The 16,628-nt window shown below is 40.0% G+C and overlaps 1 protein-coding gene across 5 annotated transcripts in view; it reads left to right on the forward strand.

Moving 5' to 3' along the window:
- LOC109935633 (rap guanine nucleotide exchange factor 1-like) overlaps positions 1–16,628 on the forward strand; it is a 211,055-nt gene that overhangs the window by 82,478 nt on the left and 111,949 nt on the right. For all 5 annotated transcript variants that reach the window (XM_048613629.1, XM_048613630.1, XM_048613631.1 and 2 more), the window contains exons 2-3: positions 9,100–9,242; positions 14,976–15,154. In XM_048613629.1, coding sequence (XP_048469586.1) covers positions 9,100–9,242; positions 14,976–15,154 — 322 coding nt within the window. The remainder of the gene's footprint in view (positions 1–9,099; positions 9,243–14,975; positions 15,155–16,628) is intronic.

Here is a 16,628-nt window from a genome sequence, read left to right on the forward strand (position 1 = left end):
TGTATAAGCCATTAAGGATGGCTTGACAGGTTGAGAGGGCTGTTATTAAAGTCTATACTATTGAAAGATTCATGAATATGGGCAGAGAGTACAAGAGGAGGGCATTTTTGACGAACATTATATAGGACTCCAGTTAGACCTCCACTTGAATATCATGTGCAATTCTCGGTGCCATTTTATAGGGAGGATGTGATGCATTGGTGAAAGTGCAGAAGAGGCTTACGAGAATGGTTCAGATATAAGGAAATCTTGGAACTTTGGACTGTTCCTTTCTTAGTGAGGAAAAGGCTAAGAGGAAACTTGATTAGAAGTTTTGAAAATCACAATGGTATGGACAGAGTTGATTGGGAGAAACTGTTCACACCTACACAAGCATCAAGAGCCACAGGGCGCATGTTTTGAAGTGTTTCGCAAAAGAAGCAAATGCAATGTGAGAAAATAAAATACCTAGCGATTAGGGACAGAATGCACTGCTTGGAAGTGTGGTGGAGGCAGGTTTAATTGAAGCACTAAATACATAGATGATTTGGAGTTGGGGACTAAGTGCGGTGTGTCAAAATTTGCAGATGACACTAAGGTGAGTGGTAGAGCAAAGTGTGCAGAAGACACTAAGTCTGTAGAGGGATATAGATAGTCTAAGTGAGTGGGCAAAGGTCTGGCAGATGGAGTACAATGTTGATAAGTGTGAGGTTATCCTTTTTGGTAGGAATAACAGCAAAATGGATTATGTTTTAAATGGTAAAAAATTGCAGCACGCTGCTGTGCAGAGGGACTTGGGTGTCCTTGTGCATGAATCGCTGAAGGTGGGATTGCAGGTGCAGCAGGTAATTAAAAAGGCAAATGGAATTTTGTCTGTCATTGCGAGAGGGATGGAGTTTAAAAACCAGGAGGCTATGCTGCAGTTGTATAGGGTCCTGGTGAGGCCACACCCGGAGTACTGAGTGCAGTTTAGGTCTCCTTACTTGAAGAGATATACTAGCACTGGAGGAGATTCACTGGGTTGATTCCAGAGTTGAGAGGGTTGGATTATGAAGAGAGACTGAGTGAGTAGACTGGGATTATACTCATTGGAATTCAGAAGAATGAGGGGAGATCTTATAGAAACATATAAGATTATGAAGGGAATAGATAAAGTGGAGGCAGGGAGGTTGTTTCCGCTAGCAGGTGAAACTAGGACTAGGGGGCATCGCCTCAAAATAAAGGGAAGCAGATGTAGGACTGAGGTCAGGAGGAACTTCTTCACCCAAAGCGTTGTGAATCTGTGGAATTCCCTGCCCAGTGAAGCAGTTGAAGCTACCTCGCTGAATGTTTTTAAGGCAAGGCTAGATAAATTTTTGAACAGTAAAGGAATTAAGGGTTATGGTGAGTGGGCGGGTAAGTGGAGCTGAGTCTGAAAAAGATCAGCCATGATCTTATTGAATGGCGAGGCAGGCTCGAGGGGCTGGATGGCCTACTCCTGCTCCTAGTTCTTATGTTCTTAATTGAACCACTAAAGACAACATTGGATGAATATTTAAACAGAAGCACTGCGGAGTTCCAGGGAAAAGACAGGAGATTGACACTAAGTTTAAAACATTCAGAGTCGATGCAGACATTAAGGGCTGAATGGGCTCCGTCTGCATTGTAAGAATTCTGTGATTAGTTTCACTGATTTTCATTCATTGTTCATATAAATTATTCACCTAATGTCGAATTTTGGGTGGAGTGGAGAAGGTGAGGAAAGGAAGCACTGCTAAAGTTTATTTTTGCAACCATATTTGAGGTTATTTTACACATGTTGGTCTGCAAGCCTTTGATCACTGTCTGGTTTTATTTGGTCCATCATTGGTGGACATGCTTTCAGCTGTCCTTGTCCTAAGTTCTGGAATTCCCTCCCTAAATCTTCTGCTTCTGTTAGGTTTTAAGGAGCAACTTAAATAACCTCTTTAATCAAAGCTTTGGTCATCTGTCCTAATTCTTCCTCCTTTTGGATTAGTGAGAAAAAATTGCAAATATGTATTTTATTGAGACTGTTCTATTAAGCACCTATTTATTATGGTCCTGAATCCGCCTGCCAAAGTTAAATTATGATCTTGCTAGGACCAACACCAAACTTTTTAAAAAGTAGACAGTATGTGAGATCTAAGTATTCACTAAGAAAATAAAGCTGCAAGATTCTGTGGTTTTGAACAAATGACAAATTTTGTGTGGTAAAGTTTCAGAAATAAAATCTACAATATGCAACTTTTATTCTCACATCCAGAATTAACGCAAGGTAAATATGGGTAACAGGCACACGGTTGTGGTTAAGCACCTCACAGATAGATCAAATAATAAGAGTAGTCAAAACAGATCCCATGGATTTCTCAGCAGCCCCTCCAAACCTACATGGCAGAGTAAAGTAAATCTCATTTAAAATTTTTAAAGGGAATTCCAGTTCTTCACTGTTGAAGATCTAGCTTCAGAACTCCCTCAAAAACTGGTCTCTCATGGACTGTCTCAATGACTGCTCTCATTTTGGTGGTTCAGTCTCCCATTTGGGACTGCGCTCTCTCTTGGATTCCGGAAACTATGCCCCAGCTGTGGCACAAATTCAGTCTGTCTGCAGGCAGCTAATTTACTAAGTTGGTACTGCTGTTTCGTCACTCTAATCTTGTTTTGGAGGTTCTAAAATATTTTGGAACAGTCAAATGAAGCAACATTTTTTTTGGAGCTGCCTGTTCCCTGAATGTTATACTGTTCAGGTTGGTGGTTTGCACTGTACAAAATGGATGCAAAAAGAGGATTTCATCACACTTGAATGTTTTAACTAGGTTAGTAGACTATATAAATACAAGTTGTTGAGTTGAGAGGATGTTGTATTAATATTCTGAGTATCTGGGATGAATTTATTCTTTGTGGCAGGGTTCTTTGCACAACTTTAGCTCTGTAAGATTCCATTTTCATTAAAGTTAATTTGATGTATGTGGAAGATGTCTGTTTGCGTAAAGATTAGCTGGATTCATTCAGGATTATATTCAATGTGTTCTTAATTGTAAATGCCACTAATGAAGAATTTCTTTTGTCCCCGGAGGCATTCTGGCAGAAACATTGTAAATGTTTAGTGCCTGATCTTGCGTAGTGCTGAAGTGAAAGAATGATGCAAAAATGCTCTGACAATCATGTCTCTGTCTGCTGTGATATTTTGGATAGCCTTTGTTTTTAAAAAAAAAAATCAAATACGGAATGAAAAATTTGAATGTTTAAAGGTATTACAATACCCTGTGCAAAGATCTCCCTGTCATGTTTGTATATGTCAGCTGTGGTGGCAGCTGATGACCATAGTTTAAAAGATCCAGTAGTTCGTTTGGGTATGCTACACACAATTTTTTTGTGTTAACCAGGCCACAGACAAAGTTTTAGTTACAATTGTTGATTATAGTTGTCACATAATATTCCACATTATGATAGGACTAGCCAAGTCTGCAGTTCCTGTTAGCTGTTGAGCAAGGAAAGCTATTTATGTTGTACATCTCAGTTTAGTTAGGTGGACTTGCCAAAATATCCTAGCTTTTTCCCGTCACCTGGCAGTTTAGGCAAGATGTACAGTTTGACGATGTTTGTTTTATTATTCCTGTGAAATATATGATGGATGCTGAAACTGCTGCAAAATGGTGAAGTTTGAGCTGATCTTTAAAGATTTCAACACAGATGGATGATTAGTCAGTGCTCATTTTTGTGGTATCTGTAATATACAGAAGAACTGCTTGAATATCTCTTTTTATAGCTGATGTGTAACTGTGACTCAACAACAGGATTTACATTTTGTATGCTCACATTTAAGCCCTGTTACTTGACAGGCATTAGTCTAAATTACAGCTGTCTCTAATTAAAGTGTATTAATAACTTGATACAAAGATGGAATTATGTTACAATTTTAGGCTATTCAAACATTTATAGCATTGAAAAAATTCACAGCATAATAGGTTCAGATCAGTGCCTGCGCTCCATTTAAAGTTCCTCCTGTCTTTCTTCTAACTCTTAACATTCAACTAATTCATTTCTCCTGATGGTGAATTAGCCACTTAAAAGCATCAATGTGAGATCCCTACTTATTCCTCTTGGTAGCAAGTAGCACATTCTGTCCGCACTGCGCAAGATCCTAGACCGTAAGACGAAGGAGCAAAAGTGGTACATTCGGCCCATTGAGTCCATCTGTCATCCAAGGACATCTACTGATTTTGACAGTCCTCACTCACTTTCCTGCCTTTTTCCCATAACCCTTGACTGCCTTAATGATTTTAAAAACGTGTCTCAGCCTTGAATATGTTCAACAAACCAGTCTCTATAGCTCTTTGTAAAGAAATTCACAGATGCACTGTCTAAAAAGAAATTCCTCCTCATCTCTACCCCAACTGGTCAACCCCTTTCTCAGATTATGCAGTTTCGTCCTAGACTCTCCGATAAAGAGAAATTACCTCTCGGCATCTACCCTCTCAAGCCCTCAAATAATCTAATGTGCTTCAATAAGGTCTCCTTTTCATTCTTCTGAATTTAACTATGTACAAGCACAACCTAGTTAATCTCCCCTCAAAATCTTTCTATACCCAGATCAACCTTGTGAACCTTCTGCCTCCATTGCCAATATAAGGAGACCAAAATTCTTCAGAATATATAAGTGTCATCTAGCTAATACTTTGTGTAGTTTTAGCAAGATATTTCTACTTTTGTACTACATTTCCCTTTATAAAGGCCAACATTAATAAGGCCTTTGACAAGGTCCCGCACGGTAAGCTAGTAATGAAGGTTAGGTTGCATGGGATCTAGGGAAGCGCTAGCTAATTGGATCCAAAATTGGCTCAATGGTCGGAAGCAGAGGGTGATGGTTGAAGGCTGTTTCTCAGACTGGAGGCCTGTGACTAGTCGTGTGCCACATTAGGTTGATACTGGGACCTTTGTTATTTGTTATTTACATAAATGATCTGGATGTGAACGTAGAAGGCATGATTAGTAGTTTTGCGGGTGAGACAAAATCAGGGGCTCTCATTGTGAGCAAGGAAGGTTATCAGAAATTACGGAGGAATCTTGATCAGATGGGGAAGTGGGCTGAGGATTGGCAAATGCAATTTAATACAGATAAGTGTGAGGTGTTGCATTTTGGACAATCAAACCAAAGTAGAACTTGTGCAGTAAACAAGGAGGTCCTAAGGAGTGTTGTGGAACAGCGGGACCTAGAAGTACAAGTACATAATTCGTTGAAAGCAGCGTCACAGGTGGACAGGGTGGTGAAGAAGGCATTTAGTGTGCTGGCCTTTATTAGTTGAGGCATTGAGTATAGGCATTCGGACATTACATTATAGTTGTACAAGTTGTTGGTGAGGTCGCACTTGAAGTATTGTGTACAGTTTTGGTCACCCTGTTATAGGAAAGATATAGTTAAACTGGAAAGTGTGCAAAGAAGATTTACGAGGATGTTGCCAGGACTAGTAGGCCTGAGTTATAGGGAGAGGATTGCCAGGATAGGAGTTTATTCCTTGGAACGTCGGAGAATGAGGGGTGACCTTACTGAGGTGTATAAAATCATGAGGGGCGTAGATAAGATGAATGCATGTAGTCTTTGCCTAGGGATGGCGAATTGAAAACTTAGAGGGCATAGGTTTAAGATGAGAGGGGACCTGAGGGGCAAATTCTTCACGCAGAGTGGTGTGTTTATGGGATGGGCTGCCAAAGAAAGTGGTTGAAGCCTGTACAATAGCAAGATTTAAAAAAACCTTTGGATAGGTACATGGATGGGAAGAGTTGAGAGGGATATGGACCGCATGCAGGCAGTTGGAACTAGCTGAGTGGGTGCCATGGTCCAATTTGGGCTGAAGGGCCTGTTTCCATGCTTGTATTACTTTGACTGTATGACTCGACTCTATTCTATTTGCCTTCCTTATTATCTGATGAATGTGGATGCTAGATTCTCGTGATTTATGGGTGCGAAACACCAAATCACTCAGTACTGCATATTTCTGCAATTTTTCTCGTGTGTATAATAATTGGCTCTGTCTTCATCCTGCCAAACTGCAGAACCCAATATCTTCCCAAATCTAAATGCTCTGCTGTTCCATACTTTAGAATAGACTCTAAATGCTTAGAAGTACAGAGCATTGATAAAACGATACTGGAAGTTGAAATTTTACACCTTGCACTTCTCAATGCCATGACACCAGCATGGATAGGGATGATATGATATGAATCCCATTGCCAGTCCGTTGCTATGCATGTAAGTGGTCATGTCATATGCTCATCACTCCTTGGGTGAAGATATTTCTACTGAATTGTTTACTTTGAGTAGCAAATACAGTAGACTAGATTGAATGAACTGCTGGTAAATTGCTGCTTCACCTTGAAGATTTTCAGGAGCCTTGGATAGTGACGGGCAGATCTTGGGGGAGGGCATTAAAGGGGCAAGTGTTGTAATCACAGAAGGTGTGTGGGAAGGTGCTGGGGGTTGTGGAGAGGTATTGGGACTGGACCTTTTAAGTAGTGATCTGCGTGCACCATCCTAAAAGCCCTGCATGGGAAAAGAGATGATGGATCTTGTTGGATATTTTCTTGGGCTGAGTATCAGCCACAGAATGCCAGAACTTACAAACGACAAGGCATATTTTGGCTGGTGGTGAGAAAATCCCATCCTGTTAGACCTTACCAGCGCGCACACATTCTTAACACCCTCTGCCTGCTGCTGTCAAGTTAGCAATGGTGGGAGAAAGACTACTGTCTACTTTGTAGAACCTCCCTTTGCTTAGAAGGTCTGGAGAGGAATGTGATGGCTTTTTATAGGTTCATCCAGAGTAGCTTTGTGACAGAGGACTCTGCTCTACAATCTGTTCCTAAGCATATTCTTTGAAGTGAACATTGACTGGCTGAAGGACTGTGATCTCAGTGAAGCTCTACGTATAACCTGCTGGTCTTCCAGTGAAAAGACTTGTCCTCAACTTAGTGCTGAGCTCTGGCACATTGCAAGGTATAGGACTACATGCTGAGTCATGCACTAAAGCAAGAGCAGACATCATGGATGCAATGGGGAAAACTTGTTGTCTAAAGCCTTATAATCATAGTGCATTGAGGGGTTTCATTCTGTGTAGAATCCCTTGGGCTGTATGCCTGACAAGGAATGTGTATTATGAATATCAAGAATATTTTAACACCTAACAGTGGAACGTGATTTATGGAAACCAGTTGCATTTCATTTCAGTGTTTGTAATTTTCAATCAGTGCTTTGTGCTGCACGTATATACCTTATTCATGAAATTTGTACATTTTTGGGGAACAAAAATTCATTGTGGTTCAGGACCAGTATTCTGAAGTTAACTTGAGGCACATTATTGCAGATTATGTAGGTGAGTTACTACTCTGTAGCTAAGTAATAGCTGATAAGACAACTTGAAGCTAGTACTGGGAGCAAAAAAATGAACGAACATCCTTCGTTGCTCAACTTGAATATGTGAAAAGCTCTGCGAACTCCTTGATCAGATGGCAAAAACTGCCCTGCTCATATTCCAGGACAGCACCATTACAAGTATCAAACAATAAGGTAAACAATTGCTGATGACTGTCAGGCAAACTTTCAAAAATGCTGTCAGTGATTTAACTTTTTTATAATGATATGGTTAGTATTAAACAATACCCCTCCCTTTTGATTATTCATTTCTAAATCTGTCCATTTGGTTTTGAGATGCTGCAGCATCATTTAAAAGTTTGTCATATGTAATGTTCCATAACCTTTAATGTACCATTGTATTGTGAGTGACAAACTAGTGCACAGATCAGACAATTTTGTAACATATAATACAATCTACACGTTTATATTGGATTCAAGTCCAGTTAACTAGTTTTGTGCCATTATAGAACGTAGAACAGAGCAGGCCCTCCGGCCCACCATGTTGTGCTGAACTTTTGCCCTAATCCTAAGGTCTATCTAATCTCCATCCCTACCTTACGCTATCATCCATATGCCTATCGAATAGCCGCTTAAATGTCCCTAATGAGGCCGACTCGACTACCCTCTCCGGCAATGCATTCCACACCCCATCCACTCTGAGTAAAGAACCTACCTCTGACGTCTCCCCGATATCTACCTCCACTCACTTTAAAACTATGCCCCCTCGTAAAGGCTACCTCCACCCTAGGAAAAAGTCTCTGGCTGTCCACTCTATTTATACCTCTGATCATTTTGTACACTTCTATCAAGTCACCTCTCATCCCTCGTCATTCTAAAGAGAAAAGCCCTAGCGCGCTCAACCTTTCTTCGTAAGACCTTCCCTCCATTCCAGGCAACATCCTGGTAAATCTCCTGTGCATCTTTTCCAACTCTTCCACATCTTTCCTGTAATGAGGTGACCAGAATTGGACACACTGCTCCAGATGAGGCCGAACCAGGCTTTTGTACAGCTGGAGCATAACTTCATGGCTCTTGAACTCAATCCCTCTATTAATTAAAGCTAACACACCATATGCCTTCTTAACAACTCTACCCCCCTGGGTGGTACAAGACTTTGTTGGTAACGTAAAGCATCTTCGTAACAGAAGGCTAATATTTGTTTAGTAATTGTTTTGCTGTATTCAGCTAAGATCATTAAGCGTAAAATGCATTTAACACCAAGACTGCTTGATGAAATTGCGTCATAAGGTGGACATTTTCTCTTGCGGGCTTACCAAAACCAGGAACCCTAGTATGACAGAGCCATTAATAAATTATGTAAGCAATTCAGTAGAAATATCTTCACCCAACGACTAATGAGCGTATAACACTACTACTAACATGAGTGGAGACATCTAAGTTTGCTATATTGAAGAGAGAGCCATGTAAGCACAAAAACAAAAGGGTGACATAAGATGGAAGGAGATTCACATGGAGCATAAATACATACATGGACTGGTTGGACTGAACATCCTGTTTTGTTGCTATATGTTCTGACTAATTAGTGTAGTAATTTTCTATTAATTATGTTATAGAGCAAGCTGTATTCTAGCTTTATTCTTTTACTTGCTCAGTGTCCTGAGTTCATGTTGAATTCACACAAAATCAATTGTTTTAAATTTTTATTGGAGTAGTACATTTATTGGTTACTGTGTGCACCTTCACTCTTCCAGATTCCCAACGCTCCCACCTGACCTCGTTCACCATGAAGTTGATGGACAAATTTCACTCGCCGAAAATAAAACGAACTCCATCAAAAAAGGGAAAACCAGTGGAGATAACTATCAAAACTAACCCAGAAAAACCTCCAAACAAGGTTTGTTCCTCCATCTATGCATTATGCAAAGAAAATGTAATGTCAACAACTTTGTTTACCTTGACTTGCAGTTACAAAATGCACCAACTAAAGAGAGTATTTTCATTTTTCTTGTCACAGTTCAATCATCAAACAAAATGCTTCTTAAATAATCATGCTGTAATTGAGTTTATCTTTAGTCTTTTAATTTTTGTCCTCCATGGCCAAATGCTTGTTATTAGTTTTCCCACTTTCTAATTCAAACTTTGATATTACTGCTATTTTCTTTGGTGAGCAGCAAGGTTACTGATGGACCTGACTGTTGCATCCAATGTCTTTGGCAACATTGCTCTTCACGATGCAAGAGCGTTTGATATTCATAACAGAACTGATGTAAAGTCTAGTCAAGACTAACCACAAAGAGAAGTCAGCTAATTGGTTCAAAGAAGTGGAATGAAGACATAGTGTCATTGTAGTAATCATTTTGTATTGAAAACTTCAACTTTTAACTTAATGAGCGCATAAATATGATTAATGTGAAGGTAAAATCGGGAGGAGGGCAGGAGAAGAAAGATAAGGTTATGGCTTCCTGCAAAAGATATGTCAGAAAAAAAAATAAAATTGTACTTGATAGTAGGAGAAATTATCATGTTGGTAATTAAAATGTCTCTATAAATAACCATAATGATCCACTTTGCTTATGCATCAGTGGGGCTGTTAATGAGCTGGTAAGTATTTTCTAGCAGCAGTCATTGTTGAAATTAGAGGTAGACAGGGCAGCACCTCTGAAGGTAAGGGTGTTTTTTTCACCAATGTTTATAATTTAGCATTCCGTTTGAGTGAAAGAAATTTGTGTTAAAAATAACTACAATATGGGAAATTACATCAGGCTGAAGACGGGGTTGGCTGGAATGGACAAGGAAAGAGGTTTAACAGAAAAGATAGTTGAGAAGCCAGGGTAGATGTTTAAGAAAATAGTGCATCACCCACAGCAAAGATTTATCCCAGTGTGCAGGAACGATTCTTGGAAGGGAATAAACTAGCGATGGTTAACCAAGAAAGTTAAGGATATTATCAAAATTTGAGATAGAAAACATACAATGTGGCAAAAATTAGTGCCAGAGGATTGGGGAAGTTTTGAAAGCCACTAAAAGATGACCAAAACGGAAAAAATAAACTGAGTAAGCTAGCAAGCAATATCACTATGGATAGTAAGAACTCCTTTTAACACAAAATGAGAGGGACCAAAGTGATAGGCCCTTAGAGAGTGAAGCTAGGGAAATAACAGTGGAATGCCAGGAAACGGCAGAGGAGTTGAATAAATAATTTGCATCGGGAGAAGACACTGATGGGATTCAAAAAGTGCAAAATAATCAAGAGCTAAAGTGGGGGAAGGAAATAAAGAAGCAAGTATTATCTAGTTACAAAATACTAGAGAAACTAATGGGTCTAAAGACTTAACAGGCCCCCTGGACTTCATGGGTTGTATCCTTGGATGTTAAGGAAAGGAGGCACAGGTAGTAATCTTCGAATAATTCTTAGATTCTGGAAAAGGTCCCAGTGATGTGAAAACCTCCAATTTAGGACATGTATTTAAAAATGAAAGGAGACAAAAACACCACTTAACAAGCAGGATAGTTGAAGGGGATTCAGTTGATGTAATATATTTGGATTTCTCGAAGGCATTCGATAAGGTACTGCACAATAAGGTAAGAGTCCATGGTGGTGTCGTATATTAGCATGAACAGAGGATTGACGGACTAATAGAAGATAGAGTTGGGGTAAATAGGGCCGTTTCAGAATGGTGATCAGTGCTGGGACTGCAGAGTTTTTTCTTTGCAATTTCTAGATGACTTGGACGATAAATGAACGGACTGTCACCAAGTTTGTGGAAAATACAAAAATAAATGAGAAAGCAAGTAGTAAGAATGACACTGACATTGTCTACAGTTGGATGTAGACCGGTCCAGTAAGTGGGTAAGATCTTGGTGGAATAAAGTGTTGGAAAATATGAAGTTGTGCACTTCGAAAGAATAAAAGAGTTAAGTCTTGATGACCTAGAGAGAGGCTGTTGAAAACTGCAACACGGAGATTTTATGGTCCTCGTGCATGAATCAAAAGGCAAGCATTCAATTTCAGTGGGTAATGGGAGGAAAATGGTCTGTTGGCTTTCCATTCAAAGGGAGTGGAGTATAAAATAGGAGCGTGTTGCTAAAACTAAAAGCACGTGGAATACTGTGAACAGTTTTGGGTCTCTTCAAGGTTTCGATATACTGACATTGAAAGTAGTTGTTAATTTTAGGGAACTTGTGATCACTTTTAGGCAGTTGACGATTTGTAAGCAAGTATCTGATATCTTATTGAGTTTAAGAAGCACCAATTTAGATATGGGTCAATACAGTGTGGAGCTGGAGGAACACAGCAGGTCAGACAGCATCAGAGGAGCAGGGGAGTCGACGTTTCGAGCTTAGATCCTTCAACAGGACTGGGGAGGGGGAAGGGAGATGGTAAATAAATGGGGGAAGAGGGGTGCGACTGGGTAAAGGTAGGCGAGATGGCGATAGGTGGATGCTGGTGGGGTAGTGGGGATTGGTCAGAGGGAAGGGTGGGACTGATAGGTGGTGGAGATGATGGACAGGTAGCGTAAGGTCAAGTCGGAAAGAGAGGGAGGTTTGGACGTGGAATGAGGCTGGGGGTGGGGAAATTTTGAAATTGGTGTTGTTCCTCCAGTTTGCGTTTGGTGTCATTGTGGCACTGGCGGAGGCTCAGGATGGGCATGTCACCAAGGGAGTGGGAGGTGGGAGTGTTAAAATGGTTAGCAACTGGAGGTGGTATTGATTATAACGAATGGAGTGCAGGTGCTTCGCAAATCTGTCACCGAGTCTACGTTTGGTCTCGCCGATGTTGAGGCCATATCGGGAGCAACGGATACAGTAGATCAGGTTGGAGGATGTACAGGTGAACCCCTGTTGGATAAGGAAAGGTCTTGGGCCTCGGATGGAGGTGAGAGGGGAGGCGTCAGGGTATGTGGTAGCACGGTTGCAGGGAAAGGTGCCGATATGATACATTCTTCAATTCGATAAAGTAGAGGTAGACCTCTGACAATAGGTCACTGTTACCAGAAGACAAACAGGCTGTCAGCATAGAATGTTTTGGTCTGGTGGAGGCAGCATTCTGCCAGAATTGCACACGATATCCAAACGTGGCCTAATCAATGTCCCGTACAGCCGCAATATGAACTCTCAACTCCTATACTTGATGCACTGACCAATAAAGGCATGCATACCAACCATCGCCTTCACTATCCTGTCTACCCATGACTCCACTTTCAAGGAACTATGAACCTGTACTCCAAGGTCTCTTTGTTCAGCAACACTCCCCAGGACCTTACCATTAAGTGTATAAGTCCTGCTCTGATTTGCCTTTCCAAACTGCAGCATCTCCCATTTATCTAAATTGCACTCCATCTTGGCCCATTGGCCCATCTGATCAAGATCACATTCTACTCTGAGGTAACGTTCTTCACTATTCATTATATTTCCAGTTTTGGTGTCATCTGCAAACTTACTAACCATACCTCCTGTGTTCACAACCTTGTTGGGGAACTCTTTCCTAGGTGGTCTTCCACTTGAAATGAGTCTTCCATCTGCCTGATGAGGATTGCTTGATGAAGATTGCCTGGGGGCCACCAAGTGAGAACTGCCTGTAAGGTCTGCTTGAGAGGACTGCCCCCAAAAAGAATTCACCTCTGCCCCTCAGCACTTATTGTTATATGATATTTCAAGGGGCAGGTTATTTTCTGTGACGATTAATTGTTTGAGTCCTTTTGGCAAATGGGCGTGAGACAAACACAAATGACATAAGATGACCATTCTCCCTTCGCCCACCTCCATTTTGGAGGTAAATTTTCATTCCTTCTATGAATACAACCTTATTTTTGCAAATGACACACTGATAATGGTATATTTGGCACCAGTTGATACTAGTTCAAAGCGCTTTGTGACATCTGTTTCTCATTCTTTCCTTTTGTTTTCCCATGCTAGATGTTGGGAACACTAAATACTGTTGTAATAAATGAAATAAAAGTGGAAAATCATGCTATGCAGTAAATATTAGGAAAATTCAGTTTTTAAGTGACCACAGGAGGTTCACTAGGTTGATTCGAGGTATGGAACATTTTTTTATCAAAGGAGGTTGAAGAGCGGTCACAAAGCTTCAGAAGAATGTTAGACACTTACTGAAACATATACTTAAGGGAATTGGCAGGGTAGATGCAGAGAGCTGGTTTTCCTCTTATGTGAGTGTCTAGGACAAGAGGGCATAATGTCAGCATTAGGGATTCTGATTAAAGTAGAGATGAAGAGAAATTTCTTCAATGTGGTGAATCTGTAGAAATTCTTTAACACAGAGGGCTGTAGAGGCTGGGTGGTTAAGTGTATTCAAGACTGAAATTTGGTCTGGTCCGTTGTTACCCTGTTCAGTTTTAGTATTGGTACTGTTTCAAAAAGCAGTTTGCATCAATAAGCTTTTTTTGTCTGCTAGACTGCTAAAAATAGTTGCATAATGTATGAGGTATTCACTGTGTTCATGTACTTTTCCTGTTTTTAATCTTGTGTATGATGACTCATTCTCCTCTGTCCCTCAATTGTAGTGTCTACTTGTTTGATGACATTTATATAGTGCTTATAAAGTCATAGTCATAGAGTCGTACAGCACAGAAACGAGCTGTATAGAAAGGCATTCTTGACCGTTTGTGTGCAAATGGAATCTTGTTCTTAATTTTCCTTTCACAGACAAGTTCCAGCTCTCTGCTGTCTTAAATGTACTGATCATTGGTTTACTGAACATTGCTAATTCTAAGCCCTGCCGTGTCTTGCATAAAGTCAGTTCTGTAGGCTATCTGAGGTGAATTTAATATATGTGAACTTGTAATTGAAGCATATTGGAACCAAGTGAAATAACAAAGTACCTGTGAATGGAAACAGGCAAGCAAGATAATTTGTGCATGAATTAGGGTATACAATCCAAATTATGAATGCAATTTCTTAAGTCAAAAGTTACTTTTATATTCTGGTATTATGTTTCATTGTTTGAAAATTGTCACATTTTGAGGTCTGTTTTAGTCTTTTATGTTTTAGAAATTGTTATTCTGTTGTTTAATGAACATGGGTAATTCAACTTTCATGCACCAGTATTTTCAATAAATGTGACATAGTTATTAAACTATCTGGTATCTTTTTGGATTATGGATTTCCAGAAAACTGGTACTTAAATTTTACAACAAAATTGAACGTTTCACTTGCAACTGCTTTATACCCTTCATTTTCCAGCTTGCTTTTGACTATATTTGAAAATAAGACGGAGTCATCACAACAATTGTCAGTCATTTAATGACCGAATAACCTAATCTCTGAAATACAGAAAATAAATTCAGATTTAGTGTCAAAAAAACCCAAGGGTTTTCTTTTTTAGGTTTTGTCTGCATCAATTTGCATCTGTGTTCATATACTGGGGGACAACATGCCTTTATGTACTTGGATTGTACTGTTTATAGTTTTTTTGTTAATTGTTTTGATAAAGTAATGTGAGCAGGATTATGAAATGTGAAAAGACATTTTAATGGAAAATTAACTGAATCTTTCAATCCTTTACAAATATTTTGTCATAATTTTATATATGTTTGTGTACGAATCATTCATAAATGATAACTGTTCTAAATTACACCTGATTTCCTTTCTAATTTGCTTGATGCAGACTTTAAACCGGCTGGAAGAGCAGGAAAAGGAAGTGGTGAGTGCGCTGCGGTATTTCAAAACCATTGTGGATAAAATGGTGATTGACAAAAAAGTACTAGAGATGTTGCCAGGATCAGCCAGTAAAGTCCTTGAGGCCATCTTGCCATTAGTACAAGTGGATCCACGCATACAACAAAGGTGAGTGAGGAGCATTCTGACTCCTAAGATTCTGTTAGCTGGGTAGTCGGAAGTTGGAAAGGCAAGGAAGCAATCATCAACACTGCTTTGTGAGTGGGAAATCATGTCTCACTGACTTGATTGAGTTTTTTTTGAAGAGGTGAAAAGAAGATTGAAGGCAGTGGTAGACGTTGTCAAATGGACTTCAACAAAGCGTTCAACTAGCCAATTGTATACAAAATTCGCTTGAAAGTGGTAGAGGGTTGCTTTTCAGACCGGAGGCCTGTGACCAGCAGTGTGCCACAGGGGTTGGTGCTGGGTCCATTGCTTTTTGTCATTTTCATAAATGATTTGGATGCGAATATAGGAGGCAAATTTGCAGATGACCCCAAAATAGGTGGTGTAGTTGCCAATGAATAAGATTATCAGAGTACAGTGGAACCTTGATCGGATGGGCTGGTGGGCTGAGGAGTGACAGATGAAGTGTAATTTAGATAAATGTGAGGTGTTGCATTTGATAAGGCAAACTAGGGCAGGACTTGTACACGTAATGGTAAGGCCTTGGGGTGTGTTGCCGAACAAAGAGACCTAGGGGTGCAGGTGCGTAATTCCTTGAAATCGGAGTCGCAGGTGGACAGGGTAGTGAAAAAGCCTTGCCTTCATTGGTCAGACCACTGAGTATAGCAATTGGGACGTCATGCTGTGGCTGTCCAGGACATTGAGGCCAATTTTAGAAAACTGCATGTGATTCTTGTTGCCCTTCTATAGGAAGGATGTTGTTAAACTTGAGGGGACTCAAGAGATTTACAAGGATGTTGCCGGGATTGGAGGGTTTGAGTTAGAGGAAGAGGATGAATAGGCTGGGGCTTTTTTTCTGTGGAGCGTCGGAGGCTGAGAAATCACCTTGGAGATTTATAAAATGAGGGACGTGGATAGGGTGAATAGCCAAAGTCTCCTAGGGTGGGGGAATGCAAAATCAGAGGGCATAGTTTTAAGGTGAGAATAGAAATATTTAAAAAGAGTAACCTTTAATCATGCCGAGGGTGGTGCATGTGTGGACCGAGCTGCTAAAGGAAGTGGTGGAGGCAGTTACAATTACGATATTTTATATGGATCAAAATACCTTTTATTAGGAATAGGAAGGGTTTAGAGGGATATGGGCCAAATACAAGAAAATGGGACTAGGTCAGATTGGGATGTCAAGTTAGCATGGACAAATTGGACTGAAGGGTCTATTTCCATTCTGTATAATTCTATGACTCTTAAGTTAATTAGTGATGATACACAAGCTTGGCTGATGTGATTTCTTTTTGTGTATTCCATTTTAAAAGATAAAGCTGATTTCAGTGTGAAATTGTGTTTTATTGTGCAGAGTTTCTAATTCATTCAACCCACCTGAGCAGTAGAGTTTTGTTTATGCTTTGGTTAATCATTTATCTCTTTCCATTTTTAGCTCTCCCAGTGCAAGCTCTGTATGTCCAACAATACTTATCCT

The sequence above is a fragment of the Rhincodon typus genome, chromosome 28 (assembly GCF_021869965.1).
Source record: "Rhincodon typus isolate 14 chromosome 28, sRhiTyp1.1, whole genome shotgun sequence".
In the NCBI taxonomy this organism is placed as follows: domain Eukaryota; kingdom Metazoa; phylum Chordata; class Chondrichthyes; order Orectolobiformes; family Rhincodontidae; genus Rhincodon; species Rhincodon typus.